General features: G+C 33.3%; 2 protein-coding genes across 2 annotated transcripts in view; one reads left to right on the top strand and one right to left on the bottom strand.

Annotated features, from left to right (window-relative positions):
- The window catches only part of LOC143245224 (uncharacterized), a 40,727-nt gene extending 27,670 nt beyond the window's left edge, over positions 1 to 13,057 (bottom strand). The window contains exons 1-6 of the mRNA XM_076491338.1: positions 12,862 to 13,057; positions 12,096 to 12,247; positions 10,320 to 10,436; positions 4,778 to 4,887; positions 1,845 to 2,060; positions 452 to 605 (exon numbers count right to left, since the gene is read on the bottom strand). Coding sequence (XP_076347453.1) covers positions 452 to 605; positions 1,845 to 2,060; positions 4,778 to 4,887; positions 10,320 to 10,389 — 550 coding nt within the window. The 5' untranslated portion in view covers positions 10,390 to 10,436; positions 12,096 to 12,247; positions 12,862 to 13,057. The remainder of the gene's footprint in view (positions 1 to 451; positions 606 to 1,844; positions 2,061 to 4,777; positions 4,888 to 10,319; positions 10,437 to 12,095; positions 12,248 to 12,861) is intronic.
- The window catches only part of LOC143245228 (glycoprotein 3-alpha-L-fucosyltransferase A-like), a 524,457-nt gene that overhangs the window by 47,256 nt on the left and 459,661 nt on the right, over positions 1 to 17,540 (top strand). The window lies entirely within an intron of this gene.

Below are 17,540 nucleotides of genomic sequence, written 5' to 3'. Positions count from 1 at the left end.
ACATTCATTAACATTTCTGACAGTTACTAATTTATATTATCATCTATATTGGATCATTGTCATCTTACTCTGTCATAATCATTTATCTATCTCATAGAAACCTATGTTTGTGACAATCAAAATAAGGGTTGTCTCATTAGGGTTTAAGCTCTGTTTAGTCAGTATGTAAAAACATGTCTTCAAACAAAATGTTAAACAAAAAGTTTTGATTCGTGTTAGTGCATAGCTGTGCAACTATTTCTGGTGTATCTACTGTGAAGATCAAACAGTACATATACTGTTAACAAACATACTGTATTGCTATAGTGTGTGTGTGTGTGTGTGTGTGTGTGTGTGTGTGTGTGTGTGTGTGTGCTGTGCTCGTGCACAAGTGCACTTTACACATAAAAATTTTATTTAAATATTAATATGAAAAGTTAATTTCTAAATCAACATAGAAATAGTAAAAAACCTGTAATATTCCAACTGAGAGTCTGTACTGCTCTCATGGAGCTTACTGTTGCCTCTATAATAACAGGCATTCTTGCAGGCACAGTGAAGACACCATTGACTGGGTTTCTCCTCCTGATAGGTACACCTCGGACAGATACAGACTGAAGCCACACCTTTGTAGGAAATAAACTACATAATTTGATAGAAAGTCCGCACATATACATGCAAGTATTAGGCACTTTGTAATCTATTTTGATCTCAGTTTAAGAAATTAGAAAAATTCTGTTCACTGTTTTTAAGAAGCTGTTATTTTGTACCAAATACATGAATAAGGAAAAAAAATGAATTTGAAAGTAGGGCTGTGTATAAACTGTTAACGCTACAAGTACTATTTGATTGATGAATTTGAAAGTAGGGCTGTGTATAAACTGTTAACGCTACAAGTACTATTTGATTGATGAATTTGAAAGTAGGGCTGTGTATAAACTGTTAACGCTACAAGTACTATTTGATTGAGCTGAAATAAATTACATTTAAAAGGGCAAATGGATAAACAGTAAAGTTCAATCTAGGACTAATTTTCACAAGCTTGAGGTAATTTTTATTTTAAGAAATAATAAATAGAACAATGTACGTATTTAAAATTAAGGACAATTAATTATAAAGTTCTTTAATAAGATGTAGCAGTGAGCTCTTAATTTTTAATTATTGAACACGCAAAGATTAGGTTTAAATAACAGATATTGAAGATTTATACCATGAGACCGATTTACTTATTATAACATGTTTGAAGGAATCGAATAATATAGGACCATTAGCTATAAAAAATGTATCAAACCAAATTTACCCAATTAACAAATGACACATGCAAGCATAAGTTAACTTGAATAGCAATAGATGCATGAACAGATAATATTACAATTACTGGAAAAGATTTCTTGCTTCCTTTAATAATGGTTGTAAAAGCATGAAAACCAATCTAACACTTAGAGAAAACCATACAAACATACAGAATACCCTAAATAGTTAAAAAAAAGTATACTATGTGAATGTAAATAGTAGCAAATAGCCAATCTATATACAATACACAGGGAATAAGTTTGAAAACAAAAGACAAAGCTTGCCACTTTTGAATAGCTGACTGTTCAATAACTCAAGTATCGGTTGTTGACGTTTTTCAATTCATTACATCTTTTGTGTGATTCTGCAAGATAACCCTTTTATGAACATTAATACATAGGCAAAACATTTTAGGTAAAAAAGCATGGGTAAGATCCCTTAATTACTCTTGTATTGCAAGTTAATAATAATATATGAAAAGGACCACTTTCTTGATAGGGAAGTCTTAGAAAGTTATTTTTTTTTAAGTAAACCCTTAAGGCCTAGAGGAAAAACAAACTTAGCGACTTAACCTGAGGTATGTCTCTGTCTACAACATTCAGATCCAAAGTTGTGTTACTTTTCACTTTTGGGTTTCTGGCACTGAACACTTGGAGAATAAATTTGAGCTTTTTCCCAGATTCTAGTTGTGAAGACAGCAATTTCAATACAGATTTTCTTTGTTCATCTCTGGATATAAGTGAATTGTTCTGGGATGTTTCCAACATATTATAACATGGTTCATTGTTCTGTGTATAAATAATTATGTAAATAAAAATATTTTCATTATGTTACACATATTTTGTTTGGAAACATAAAAAGATTTGTATAACGGCATACAGATCTCACACCATGAAAACAAAAATGCAATTATTACAGCTTTTCAGGTTTATTCATATATAAATATAAGTTAGTAAGTACACACACAGTGGATAATGAGACCACACGGATTATATTAGTAATGTCCCTAGTAAGTACACACTGGATAATGAAACCACACGGATTATATTAGTAATGTCCCTAGTAAGTACACAGTGGATAATGAAACCACACAGATTATATTAGTAATGTCCTTAGTAAGTACACAGTGGATAATGAGACCACACGGATTATATTAGTAATGTCCTTAGTAAGTACACAGTGGATAATGAGACCACACAGATTATATTAGTAATGTCCCTAGTAAGTACACAGTGGATAATGAGACCACACAGATTATATTAGTAATGTCCTTAGTAAGTACACAGTGGATAATGAGACCACACGGATTATATTAGTAATGTCCTTAGTAAGTACACAGTGGATAATGAAACCACACAGATTATATTAGTAATGTCCTTAGTAAGTACACAGTGGATAATGAGACCACACAGATTATATTAGTAATGTCCCTAGTAAGTACACAGTGGATAATGAGACCACACAGATTATATTAGTAATGTCATTAGTAAGTACACAGTGGATAATGAGACCACACAGATTATATTACTAATGTCCATAGTAAGTACACAGTGGATAATGAAACCACACAGATTATATTAGTAATGTCCCTGGTAAGTACACAGTGGATAATGAAACCACACGGATTATATTAGTAATGTCCCTGGTAAGTACACAGTGGATAATGAAACCACACAGATTATATTAGTAATGTCCCTAGTAAGTACACAGTGGATAATGAAACCACACAGATTATATTAGTAATGTCCTGAGTAAGTACACAGTGGATAATGAGACCACACGGATTATATTAGTAATGTCCCGAGTAAGTACACAGTGGATAATGAAACCACACGGATTATATTAGTAATGTCCCGAGTAAGTACACAGTGGATAATGAAACCACACGGATTATATTAGTAATGTCCTTAGTAAGTACACAGTGGATAATGAGACCACACAGATTATATTAGTAATGTCCCTAGTAAGTACACAGTGGATAATGAAACCACACGGATTATATTAGTAATGTCCCGAGTAAGTACACAGTGGATAATGAAACCACACGGATTATATTAGTAATGTCCCGAGTAAGTACACAGTGGATAATGAGACCACACAGATTATATTAGTAATGTCCTTAGTAAGTACACAGTGGATAATGAGACCACATGGATTATATTAGAAATGTCCCTAGTAAGTACACTGTGGATAATGAGACCACACGGATTATATTAGTAATGTCCCTAGTAAGTACACAGTGGATAATGAGACCACACGGATTATATTAGTAATGTCCCTAGTAAGTACACAGTGGATAATGAAACCACACGGATTATATTAGTAATGTCCCGAGTAAGTACACAGTGGATAATGAAACCACACGGATTATATTAGTAATGTCCCGAGTAAGTACACAGTGGATAATGAGACCACACAGATTATATTAGAAATGTCCCTAGTAAGTACACTGTGGATAATGAGACCACACGGATTATATTAGTAATGTCCCTAGTAAGTACACAGTGGATAATGAGACCACACGGATTATATTAGTAATGTCCTCAGTAAGTACACAGTGGATAATGAGACCACACAGATTATATTAGTAATGTCCCTAGTAAGTACACAGTGGATAATGAGACCACACGGATTATATTAGTAATGTCCCTAGTAAGTACACAGTGGATAATGAAACCACACGGATTATATTAGTAATGTCCCGAGTAAGTACACAGTGGATAATGAAACCACACGGATTATATTAGTAATGTCCTTAGTAAGTACACAGTGGATAATGAGACCACATGGATTATATTAGAAATGTCCCTAGTAAGTACACTGTGGATAATGAGACCACACGGATTATATTAGTAATGTCCCTAGTAAGTACACAGTGGATAATGAGACCACACGGATTATATTAGTAATGTCCTCAGTAAGTACACAGTGGATAATGAGACCACACAGATTATATTATTAATGTCCCTAGTAAGTACACAATGGATAATGAAACCACACAGATTATATTAGTAATGTCCCTAGTAAGTACACAGTGGATAATGAGACCACACGGATTATATTAGTAATGTCCTTAGTAAGTACACAGTGGATAATGAGACCACACAGATTATATTAGTAATGTCCCTAGTAAGTGCACTGTGGATCATGAGACCACACGGATTATATTAGTAATGTCCCTAGTAAGTACACAGTGGATAATGAGACCACACAGATTATATTAGTAATGTCCCTAGTAAGTACACAGTGGATAATGAGACCACACAGATTATATTATTAATGTCCTCAGTAAGTACACAGTGGATGACAAGACCACATATGATACAATAACAATGTTCAAATTAAGTACATAGTGGATAAAGAGACCACACAGATTACAAGACATACAAACATTTATTGTTTGGATCTACACTGCATTTTAACAATACAAATGCAAAAGTAAGACATGTACTTGTAAGAAAATCATTAGAAGACCATAATCAACCAACTTAATAACTATTTTCACCTTATCATGACAACTCCATTGATAAACAACTGGAATCCCAAATTCTCCAGATTCAGATCCATCTAACAAAATGGTTCCACTTCTACTACCTACTGTAACTTCTGGTTCACCTGAAATGAGATGAAAACTACTTAATGAAATAAAAAATACTGTATATTAACACAAACTGAACAATTAGAATTACATTTGTTTCTTTGAGAGTATCTCTCAAATTATTTTGATCTAATTTTATGACATGGAAGTTATTTGTTAGCTGTTAAGCCTAAAGATATATAATATACTTTCTGTAATTAGCTCATCACTGTGGTCAAACCATGAGTTTTAGCATAAAAGAAACTAACTTGTACTCCTCTGCTGGTACAATGGTAAGTCTACAGATTTACAACACTAAAATCAGGGAATCAATTCCATCAGTGGACTCAACCCTGTGTGACTTTTCTATAAGAACACACACGAACACACTAACCTGTATGTTTTAAAATAATTAACTAGTCTTCTGTCACACAAATCTCAATTTTTCATTACTTCAATCTGATTTAATTACACATGTATTCAATTCTTTACACAGTAAAATTTAAATTTTCATTAAACACACAGCAAAGAAAACATTTAGATATTACATCAGGTGGTGTTTCCAAAAAAGAATTCCTAAAATGAAGATTAAGCATTCTCTAACATGAATATTTATGAATGTTAAAATCATGTAGAGTAATATATATTGGTTTTATCATATAAAAAGCAATACACACACACACACACACACCTTAGAAGTTTGAACAGATTAGCCTGTATTCACTAGAAGCAAAGTCAGAATAATGCAATTGATTGTATCAAATAAAATTATTATGTTATTCGAAATCTTTTCTTTGAGTTTTAAGTTGATTTTTCTTCCCAATAAGCAGATGAAATTACCACTGTATACAAAGGAACACAACACAATTGACTCTTAGATTAAAAAGTTATATGTTTCTAGACTTGGAAGCTTGTAACTGAATTTCATGAATGTTTCCAAATTGTAATATGTGGGAACCTTATATGTCATGAGACAATGATGTCAGTACAACATACCACAAATGATTCCTCTCTCACGTAAAAAGACAAAAAACTGAACTGTGATTATATTCCTTAAGAAATAAAAACATATAGACACACACAGAGTGGTAGGAAAATAACTGAATTTTTGTCACTTTTTCTTTTGAATCATCATCTATCTTGAAGCCCTAATGCGTACAGGTGCAAATGATGATGCAATACTGTCTGTTACATCAGCAGCTGTCTGTTTACTGCATCAGCTATTTTATGGCTATAGGAAGAGGTTCTTACTCAGAGCCAGTTTAGAAACATATTTCTTGCAGCATGCATGTGATGCTACCACAACCAAAACTTGCAACTTTACCCCATGGACAAAAAGCAATCATTGTTTTTTTGTTGTTTTTTTTTTGAGAAAAGAGGGATTTTACACAAGGCTTGTTGCAATAGAAAATGAATTTCATGAGACTGCTGTTAGTCACTAGTTGCAAAAACAGAATACAGACAGACTGGATTTGTGCATCAGCAGAAGGGAAGAGAGCTCCCACAGCAACTAATGACCATGTTATGAAATCCATCAACTTATAGAATCATCAACTGTCATTCACAAATTTTAAAAGAGCTTACCTGTATTCATTCAGTTTCCTAGTAGAACAGCCAAATAAAAGAATCTCTCCTCATCAAAGAGATAGGAAGATGAGGTTCAAGTTGGTCAAAGAGCATGCTGACTGGACTAAAGTAATCTTCTCACACAAAACAAAGTTCAACATGCAGATAAACATAAACTAATAAGACTTTTCATACCTGAATGAAAATTAATGTTGCTAAATCAGTGCATTCAAAACACCAATACACAAACACATTGGTGTTTCAAATGTCACTTTGGCTATTCAGACATCTGTCTTCAGGAAATTGATAACACAATTTAATCTCCATGGATCTGATGGGAAACACTTTGTACAATGCTACTGTAGAGTAGACCTTCATCCAGCAGGTTTGAAAGCATCTGTAAAGTATCCATGAGGTCAGTTGATATAGGAATGCCAGGGTGTGGGAAGCCTGCATTAATAAAAGGTACTGTCAATCCAATAGGAATATTGAAATCCTTGAGTCCCAGTTAAAGACAACAATTTTGAATACTTTGGAGGAGCTGACCTTCAAGGATGACTCTATTCATTGCCACAGGGCCAAAAATATTTATAATATATATGCATCCTATGCAGTAAAAGTTATTTCTATGTGTACTGAAACACATTTTGGGTATCATTTCATTGTTTCAGCCCAGATCTCAACTATATCAAAAATTGTTGAAAGATAATGGGTAACATAACAAAGTGGGAGAGAAAAACTGCAGGAGACCCTAATCCATATGTGGGTTATGAACTTACCAGTACCTACATTCAACCCCTCATGCACTCAGTTTCACAGCAATATCAAGAAGTTCCCAAAGCCAAAAGGGTGCAACCAAATACTAAAACAAGAAACAGGTTCTGCAACTGCTCCTTGTCTATTACATTAGGAAGTGTTATCTATAAATGTGCATTATCTTACTCAGAGAACATTAGGAGGTGTTATCTATAAATGTGCATTATCTTACTCAGAGAACATTAGGAGGTGTTATCTATAAATGTGCATTATCTTACTCAGAGAACATTAGGAGGTGTTATCTCTAAATGTGCATTATCTTACTCAGAGAACATTAGGAGGTGTTATCTCTAAATGTGCATTATCTTACTCAGAGAACATTAGGAGGTGTTATCTCTAAATGTGCATTATCTTACTCAGAAAACATTAGGAGGTGTTATCTCTAAATGTGCATTATCTTACTCAGAGAACATTAGGAGGTGTTATCTATAAATGTGCATTATCTTACTCAGAGAACATTAGAGGTGTTATCTATAAATGTGCATTATCTTACTCAGAGAACATTAGAGGTGTTAAATATAAATGTGCATTGTCTTACTCAGAGAACATTAGACGTGTTAAATATAAATGTGCATTGTCTTACTCAGAGAACATTAGACGTGTTAAATATAAATGTGCATTGTCTTACTCAGAGAACATTAGACGTGTTAAATATAAATGTGCATTATCTTACTCAGAGAACATTAGAGGCGTTAAATATAAATGTGCATTGTCTTACTCAGAGAACATTAGACGTGTTAAATATAAATGTGCATTATCTTACTCAGAGAACATTAGAGGTGTTATCTATAAATGTGCATTATCTTACTTAGAGAACATTAGAGGTGTTATCTATAAATGTGCATTATCTTACTTAGAGAACATTAGAGGTGTTATCTATAAATGTGCATTATCTTACTTAGAGAACATTAGAGGTGTTATCTATAAATGTGCATTATCTTACTTAGAGAACATTAGAGGTGTTATCTATAAATGTGCGTTATCTTACTTAGAGAACATTAGAGGTGTTATCTATAAATGTGGATTATTTTACTTAGAAAACATTTTCAAATTTGTAAAGTTAACATTTTCCTAAATTGGAAAAAGTATTTCCAAACAGATACTTTCTCTCACAAATAACTTTCTTGATTAGTAACTGCCCTCAATCAGCAAATATTTTTCACTTGCCACTAAGCATTGTAACTCCTGCTTCTTTCTGCATGTTTATATGTAAATGAGTTACCTATTTGAAAATACATTTTCTGTTTTGGATAATGTTAAGTTCTAATACAATATCTTACCTCTACTCACAATAAGCTAGAATCTTTTGCACGGTGAGGAAATTATCCCTCTTTAGAAAATACTTAAAGAAAGACAATCAGGTGGGAAATTTGAATTAGAAATATCACAGCAGCAGGAGACTTCACCACTTCTGAGTCAGAAATACCGTCTGCCCTTTATTAACGTGTTGCCAAAACGAAAGAGCAAAAACATGGAAAGAACCAAAATATGCAGCTCACCACCGGTAAAAAAAGTAACAATCCAGACTAGATGAAGGAAGAGGAATCCCCATGGTAGCATTGAGTCAATCCTTCCATCAGGCAAAGACCAAGTTTGCAGATGGAAGGGTAAGAGAATCCTCCAAGAGATATTGCACAAAGCTTCATTGGTTGAGGTACAAAAGACAAAAACAGAGAACAAGACCTCATGAAACCACCTTCAAAAGCAACATATATTGACTCAAAGGTTTGTCACCAAGGTGGAAAGGGCTAGAATCACAGGAAACAGGAAATAAAAACAAAATCAAATCAACAAAGAGTGAAGAAGGCCAGGTTCATTCCCAAGAAATGAGCTGCAACTGAGAAGCATAATGAAGAAAAGGGAACAGACTGTTCAAAGTATCATCCTCCCTGTCAGATGCACCAACCACAGACAAGAAAAGAATACTCCTCATGTGGTGGTGACTGCTGGACAAAATAAAGCACTTCTCCATGAATCACAGAAGTCATGTCATCAGCCAAAAACTGTATGCTCAACCATAAAGAGTGGTCAATAATCTCACCTGAACATAAACAGTATTAGCAGTTGTAACAACTTGAAACTGTGAATGTATATGGTAATAAGAAAAACATTATCTAGCAAAAAACTGCAGTAACTTTAATTGTTGCAAAACTCGAGTGAAAATAAAATGTCTTAAGAGCAAGGCTGCCAATTAGTAGTTGATTAAGAGGTACATCATGAGAGAAAGCACTAGTTATGATAGGAGTAGTGTTATACTCCTTATGATGAAGGGTTGCTGCATGATCATTTACATAGAAATGGAGAAAAAGGTGAGAGTTACAAGACTGGTGATTAGCAAAACATTTGCAACAACAGAGGGCAGTACTGATCAAGAAAGATTTCTGTGAGTAGAGGTAAGATATATCAGAAGTATTTGTTGATCATCTGTTTGTTAATAAAATTGCGTATACATGTTTGAATGACTGAACTGCGTCAATTCACACCACAGTTTCTTACACAAGTTCCAACAGTTCCACAATGCACAATTTTGTAAATAAAAAAAAAAAAGTATAGAAACCAAAGGAGGTGTGAAAACAAATTTGTTGGTTTGTTTTAAATTTTGAGCAAAGCTACATGCGGGCTATCTGCACTAGTCATCCCTAATTTTGCAGTTTAAGAATAGAAGGAAGGCAGCTAGCTATTACCACCACCTGGGCTACTCATCTTTTACCAACTAATAATTGGATGACCATCACATTATAATGCCCCCACAGCTCAAAGGGCGAGCATGTTTGGTGCAACCTTGTGACCTCAGATTATGAGTTAAGTGACTTAACCACCTGACCATGCCAGGCCAAAAACAACTGGGTAGTGTAATAATAATAATAATAATAATAATAATAATAATAATAATAATAATTTAAACAACACTATACCAGCACAACATAAAATATCCAAAATCAGTTTCATCTCTGGAAATACATTTCAATTAATGTGGTATACTGTATATTACATTTTAAAATACATTAACAACTGTATGTTGCAGTACAGTTAGTGCTACAAGTGTTTCAATTCAGTAGCACAAAAAAACATTGCTTTAAGAAATTACCTTTGATAATGGCTTGAATTGGTTGTGGCACAACTTGAACTGTAACAAAAGCAAATGTGGACTCATTCATAGCAGTATCCAGAAAAGTTCAAAGGGTGAAGGTCACGGTCTCGCCCACTGTTAAAAAACACTAATTAGTGTCCTAACTATTTAGTATACATTTGAATTAAGCAAATAGACAAAATATCAACACATTTTTCTCCTGTAATTTATAATGTATAATTATAGGCAGTAATGAACAAAAGTTTGATCATCACAAAAGTGATATTACTTGTGGTAACACTGAAACTTTAAAAATCTGTATGTAGTAAGTTAATACAACTTACAACAATAAAATCCAGGGTTTAATTACCTGTTGTAAAGAGAAACATAAATGTTCTTTCTACTCTGTGTAGAATCTCTCCATATTTGTAGTAAGTTAATACAACTTACAACAATAAAATCCAGGGTTTAATTACCTGTTGTAAAGAGAAACAAAAATTCTTTCTACTTTGTGTAGAATCTCTCCATATGTGGAAAATACTTCCATATGCATATACTTAAGTAAATGAATAAAGCATTCTTTTTTAGTAAAAAAATATTGTTGACTGTAAAAATGTTACAATAGTCGACATTTTTGGACAGTTTTTCTTTTGATTCTAATAACCTAATTGTCATTAGTAGAAGACCTGTAGACATCACAGACTGCAATCTCAGACAAATAGAAAAACGTATATTAAATCACCTACATTTATTACTGCCTTTAGTTTTAGTAACAAACCATGTAGATCAGAAGTTAATATTAAAGTATTACAGAAAGAAAGAGCCATGTTTCTATGAAAACAAATAAATTATATGGTATTTTTTTGTACGAGTTTTTGTTATGTTTGATGGTCATTAAATTATCAATTGGTAGCAAACCCCCTAAACTATACGTACAGGACATGACGGTTTTAAAACACTTAATATCATAAAAATCTTAATTAAGTGCTTGGATGAGTAGTTATTAAATGTTTCATTTGATTACACAACTGGCCAAAACATATTTACAATATCTAACTGACCACTAAGAAATGCCAAAACAGAGAAATATTTTAATTTGGCACCAACAACAGATCATAAAAGATAATTTTATTCGTTTGTTTCTTTTTTGAATTTTGCACAAAGTTACAGAAGGGCTATCTGCAATTGCTGTTCTTAATTTAGCAGTGTAAGACTAGAGGGAAGGCAGCTAGTCATCACCACCAACTGCCAACTCTTAGGCTACTCTTTTACCAACAAACAGTAGGATTGACCTTCACATTATAATGCTCCCATAGCTGAAAGGGCGAGATAATTTTAAAAAAGTCATTTCCTTAATACACAAGGGAAAGAATGTCTTATTATTGGTTAACTCTTGTGTTGTTTTTTTTTTATTGTCATACTGTTGTAGTTTCTCCAATTATGGAAACTTAATGAAATCAAAACACAGAAAAAAAACATATTTAATCCTTTTACTAATTAGTTAAGTTGTTTGCTTCTAGTTGAGCATAAAACTACACAACAAGATGTGTTTGCTGTGCCTCTCATTAACCTAGTTTTCAGCATTACAAGTCTTTAGACTCGCCTCTGTACTACTCAAGGTTTATGCTATAGTTGGTTATTACTGAGCCGATGATTACTACTAGTTATTACTAGATGATAGTGTGTTACCAACAGGCTTTAGCGGACCATCAAAAAGTAGAGAGGAAACTGGTAAAAGAAAAATAGGGTTGTTTGTTTTGTTTGTTTTTTTTTTTCAAATATTGCATGCCTTACCTGGCAGGGTGAAGGCAGCTGCTTTATAAACAGGAACGTAGAGACTACCAAAGTCAAACTTTACACGAGGGTTATTGACAGCCCAAGCAAATCTCACTGGCTTTGGAGGTTTGATACAGCTTGGCAATGTAACCTCTCCGTATAAATGCAACCTAAAAAGATATATAATCTATGGCAGTCATGGTTAGATAATTATAAACAACCTCTTTCTGATCTTTAAAATATATATCAGTTAAAAATAGTGCAAAAATAAAGGCTGGTTACTTGGTAGCCAAAACAAGTCGGGTGAAATTTCTAATAATTATCTTTCATCATGCCCAAAATAAAAATATTACTTTTGTTTATTACTCTTAACAATTTAAGTTTTTAGTTTGTATGTTTTTTTTTAACTAAAGTTTACAGAATTTCAATTCTTTTTTAAAACATTTACTAAATATTTAACGTAGTAGAAATTATTCCTATTACATAGCTAACAATTTTCAATAAATACTGGCAGCTTACAAAATGTTTTATCACAATTAAAATATATTTGTTTGATTAAATTTGTTTAAACACAAGTTCAAAATATCTTCAATAAGGCATGTTGCGACTCCATCTATCAAACAACAAATAAAAAGTTACGTCAGTTGTGTACATAAACACAATCTTTCTTTCTTCTAAGAAATGATGATTATAAATTTTGAAACGAGTTCATACACTGGTTACAAAACCATTTCACAAACACTAATGCATGTGGCCAAACTTGGAGATTTACAAACAAACTTACTTCTCATTCACACTAACACTGTTCTCGGATAGACTGGTGTACAGTGAAACAACTGGAGCATCATACGAAACTCTTGTCACTCGATGCTCTGCTCTCAATGAACTCATTGATGGTGAAGTTACAGTTAGAATGAACATGTAATCAGTGCCTAATTTCAGCTTATCAGCTAATAACACCAGGTATGGTGTTTTCTGACCTGTGTAAATGCAATTAAATTTTATAATATGACTTGGAATAAATTAAATACATAAAAATAAGACAAGAATTTGAGTTATCATTGAATAAAGAAATTATACTTTCTAATTTGAAACACATAAAAAAATAATTTCACATCAAATCACTTTACAAAATGTCATTCATAAAAATGAAAGGTCATTTTATATTTCAAGCTTTATCACAGATTGAGCACCATGAATGTACAAATCTATATAACTTTTACTTTATCTACAAAAACTTCAGATTAATACATTGCCTTGGACTTCATAGTAAAAGTCGGGTTGCACACGTTGATTGTCTGCACGTACAACTTCCCACTCATAGCTCACCGCCCCTCCTTTTAATGAAGAAAAATGGCTAACCAACATAAATTCGCCACACTGTGGTACAGTTCTGGGACCAGTTATCATGAGATAATCTCTGCTGGTAGTATGAACCTTGGGAGCATGTACGACCTAAAAGTTTCCAAAGTGAAGAACAGAATAAACATTAAGCTATATTCTTTCTCAGCAGTTCGTAACATGAGTGAATTTCACAAAGAAAACTAATGATCAATGATATGTTGATTTCTTTCATAATGTATTCAAGATAGATTTTTGAGCCTGTAAAAGCAACATCATACTGTATATTCAGCACTAATCTTATCCTATTAAAGTAATCTAACTGTCAAGTCACACTTCAGTAAATAAAAGTTCAATTGGTGATAATGTATCATTACTAAGACATCACAGCTTCTCTGCTTGAACAGTTAACATACAAAATTGTAAAGTTACCAAAAAAAATTAATAATAAAATAACCCAGTTTTTTTTTAGTGAATAGAAAAATGAGACATATTAAACATGTTAGTTTGGTGTGACACTAACCACAAACCTTATTAAACATATAATTTGTTGTGGTTCATTTTGCCTGTCTTTTCTTAATTCTATTTAAGAAGTTTTAATTAGTTTCCAATGAAAAAGAACCAGGGTTTTATTTAATTATAACTTATAAAAGTCATAATTTTCCTATTTTGATAGTTACTTCCCTATCATCATAAGATTAGCTTTTCACTTTTGTGCTGCCCTCTATATGCAAACTTTTTATGACACAATACCACAAGCCTTCAGCACTTCCCCTCTACTGGAACTAAAACTTCCAACACAGCTCTCATGTAAATCATCATGCATTATCTCTCCACCAATAGGAGAACTCTACTATCACATGATGAATGCAATTCCCTCTATGTGCCACTACCAAACCATCACTTTAAAAGTTTGACAAAAAGTGTAAGCACCAGAAGACTGTGGGAAGAAGGAAGTACTCATCAGGAGTACATTTTCAGTGTAGGGAAATTATAACTTCCAATAGAATATTTCTCCTTCCCCACAAGATTAGTCAGAACCCTAAATTGAAAGGAGAATGGACCAATGCAATAAAAAAACAGGCGTACCTCCTCAAAACATCTGAATGATAGTTCTATAGATGATAGAAACAGGCCAGCTTGGAACTGGTAAATGGAAGAAAGGGAGTTGTGAATGCATTGGAGAAATTGGAAGAAAGAACATCAGCACAATGGGTCATCACAAAACAGAACTCTATTTTGAACATACCAATTCATGCAATAAAGGCATGGCAGGAATAGGAAACTATCCCATTCTGCTTTACCCATGCTGTCCACGAGTGGTACAGTCTGGAACGGGTCTATTTATAAAGTAAATATCTTGTGAAATATCCCACTTCAAAGATAAGCACATGGAGCCATGGAAAATGTGTGCAAATCAACATGGTGTACAGAGCAAATTTGTTTGTGTGTGTGTGTGTGTGTGTGTGTGTGTGTGTGTGTGTGTGTGTAAAGAAGGGGAGATCCAAGAGAGGAAATTCAAATCAAGAGCCCCTGAAAGAAAAGAAAGCATTAATAAAGACTCAACTAGAATGACAGCCACAAGTGGTAGACAATACTCCAAGGAAGCAGAAACTGTGACAATCAGGCCATTAAATAAGAAAGGGTAGATTGTTGCTGGACTGAAGCTACCCTCAAATACAAGGTCATGTCAAATGTAAAACATCTCAAAAATGGGGCTGTCTGAAAGTCTTGTAGAAACAGAGCCAGGAGATGGGTCCATGACAATAGAGCATCATGATCCCAAAGGTTCCAACAACAAATAAATCATGGTTGCAGGGCATAGATGGCAGGCAAGCTGAAATGGAAATGAGAAGAGAGAAGACTCCCAAGAAAACCCCTTAGAAGTATTGTAAGATCCTCAGACAGGAGATAAATTGAGGAGAGGTACTGCAAAAGAGTAGTCAGGGTAAGATGAAGACAAGAATACTAGGTATTGGTAAGATGAACAGTAGATTTTGGTCACACCATCCTAACAGGCAAAACTGAACAATTGTTGGTCCAGATACAGACAGTTTGCCCTAACATAAGAGAGGGCAGACTGATCCAAAGCCTGCAAGGAACAAGTTACACTAACAATCCCCTTAAGTAAAGATGAAATGCTCAGTGTGAAGCTGAATATCAGGTGAGAGAAAAATCTAGATAAGGCTGGGAGGAAGAATCATACAATAGGGAAGGAGTGTGTCATAAGAAATAGAAGCAACAGACAAAATATCATATATTTGAAAAATGAATCCAAGGGCTGAAGAGAGCCTAACAGGGTTTGGAAAGGCACAGCAAACTTCAGAGGGAGGGGGGGGGGCAAATGATCAAATCCTTGTCAAACTGGCCAGGTTCGAAAGACTCGGGAGAAAGAGAGATAACAGAAAAATGACAAAGACTATCCCATATAACACTCAATCCTCCAGCTAATAAAGGTCAATAAACTGCCTGATAGATCACCCACACCTGTGGCTTGAATTACAGCATCACAGAAGAATAAGATGTACCTGAAGTGACCACGTTTACTTCGGAATTCATACTTAATACCAAACAAAGAAGAAATATTTTTGTACCAAAACACAGGTAAATCAAACACTTTCAAAAATAAAGTGGAACAAAAATTCTTGAAATAAAGTAAATTAAAGTTAAACCACTTCAAGAAGTAAGGAACAAAAAGAAATACATCTGAACTCAAGCACTGCTTAATGAAAGGTGATGATTCAGTAGTGATGCATAGAGGAAATCACATCCATCACGTGATGGTGGTGCTCTCCTGTTGGTGGGAAAGATGGTGTATGATGATTTGAATGAGACACCTGAAAGATTCTCATAAGAGGATGCAGAAGGCTTTTGGCATGCATTATAAAAAAACGTTTGCACGTAGAGAGAAGCAAAAAACAGGAAAAGCTATCTTGTCAACACATCAGAATTTAAAAAGAAAAAAGAAATTTGTTTGTTGACATACTTACAATAAAGCTGGTTAAAATATCTTGAGAATAATGACCAGTTCATTGTAAGCTTAATCTCTGATACATTTTCACATTTAGAAATTTTCATATTCATATTCACTTGTAAGGATACGTGCTACAAGTTTTTCACTCATTATTGAAGTGTGTTCACCTACCAAGTTTACAGATTTTGGAACAGCAATTTTCTGGTCATCTTCTTTAAGTACTTCTGACAAAAAAGATATTGTTACAGAATTAGCTAGAAGAAAGAAAAAAAAACATGTATGTTAAAAATAGCAAGTACGAAAAAACATAAGTGATACTGTTACATCTCAATTGTTATAAAAACAACAAAAGTTATGAAACCCCTATATTAAAAGGCATAATGAATTTAACAGAGATGATTATACAAGGTATGATTTTTAATTATATTGTTTTTATGTTAAAAAGGTTGATATATCACTTAGAAACTGGTAATTAAAAATATTAAATAGGATAAGAGAACTACAGCTATTAAAATCAAACTGTGATCACCCAAAACCAGCTATTAACGTTTAAATAAAGAATATAAAGACGTTGTTTAGAATGACTGTTAACAACTATTGACACTTTTTGGCTATATTAAGCTACTGAAACATAATGGGCCATGTTGTACCTTTCTAAAATTTTACATATATTAATTAGTGAATGCAGTTTTATATGACTTAAAAGGGATATTTAGAAAACTCCTAACTGCAACTCTACACTTAATAAAAATGAGCAACTATCAAGGTTTGTAATAAACTATTAACAAGCTATTTAATTTCAAATGCTAGACTAAGGCTAGATGATTCAAGTTTGACTAAGCCACTTTTGTGGAATATCTCAATACTGCAGAATTAAAATAAAACAACAGTGAAATGGTACGTTAATTATAGTTTCCAATTTGTAATAAATAATGAATTAAAATTTCAAAAAACATATTTGCTTAAGTATGCACAGCACATTTGAAAATTTGAAGAAAAAGTAGAAACCGGGGTCACGTGAATAAGCAAGGTGCCTTCAAGCATCATTATTCTAATTTTGCTTTTACTTCCCTTTTGATAAATATTTTGGTAAGCTCCCTTTTTACCTTAGTCAATCACTCCCCATGCTCAAGGTGACAAAATAGTAT

Source organism: Tachypleus tridentatus, chromosome 2 (assembly GCF_004210375.1).
Source record: "Tachypleus tridentatus isolate NWPU-2018 chromosome 2, ASM421037v1, whole genome shotgun sequence".
NCBI classification, from domain to species: Eukaryota; Metazoa; Arthropoda; class Merostomata; order Xiphosura; family Limulidae; genus Tachypleus; species Tachypleus tridentatus.
The sequence above is the reverse complement of the archived record's forward strand: the minus strand, read 5'-3'. Positions and strand labels throughout refer to the sequence as shown.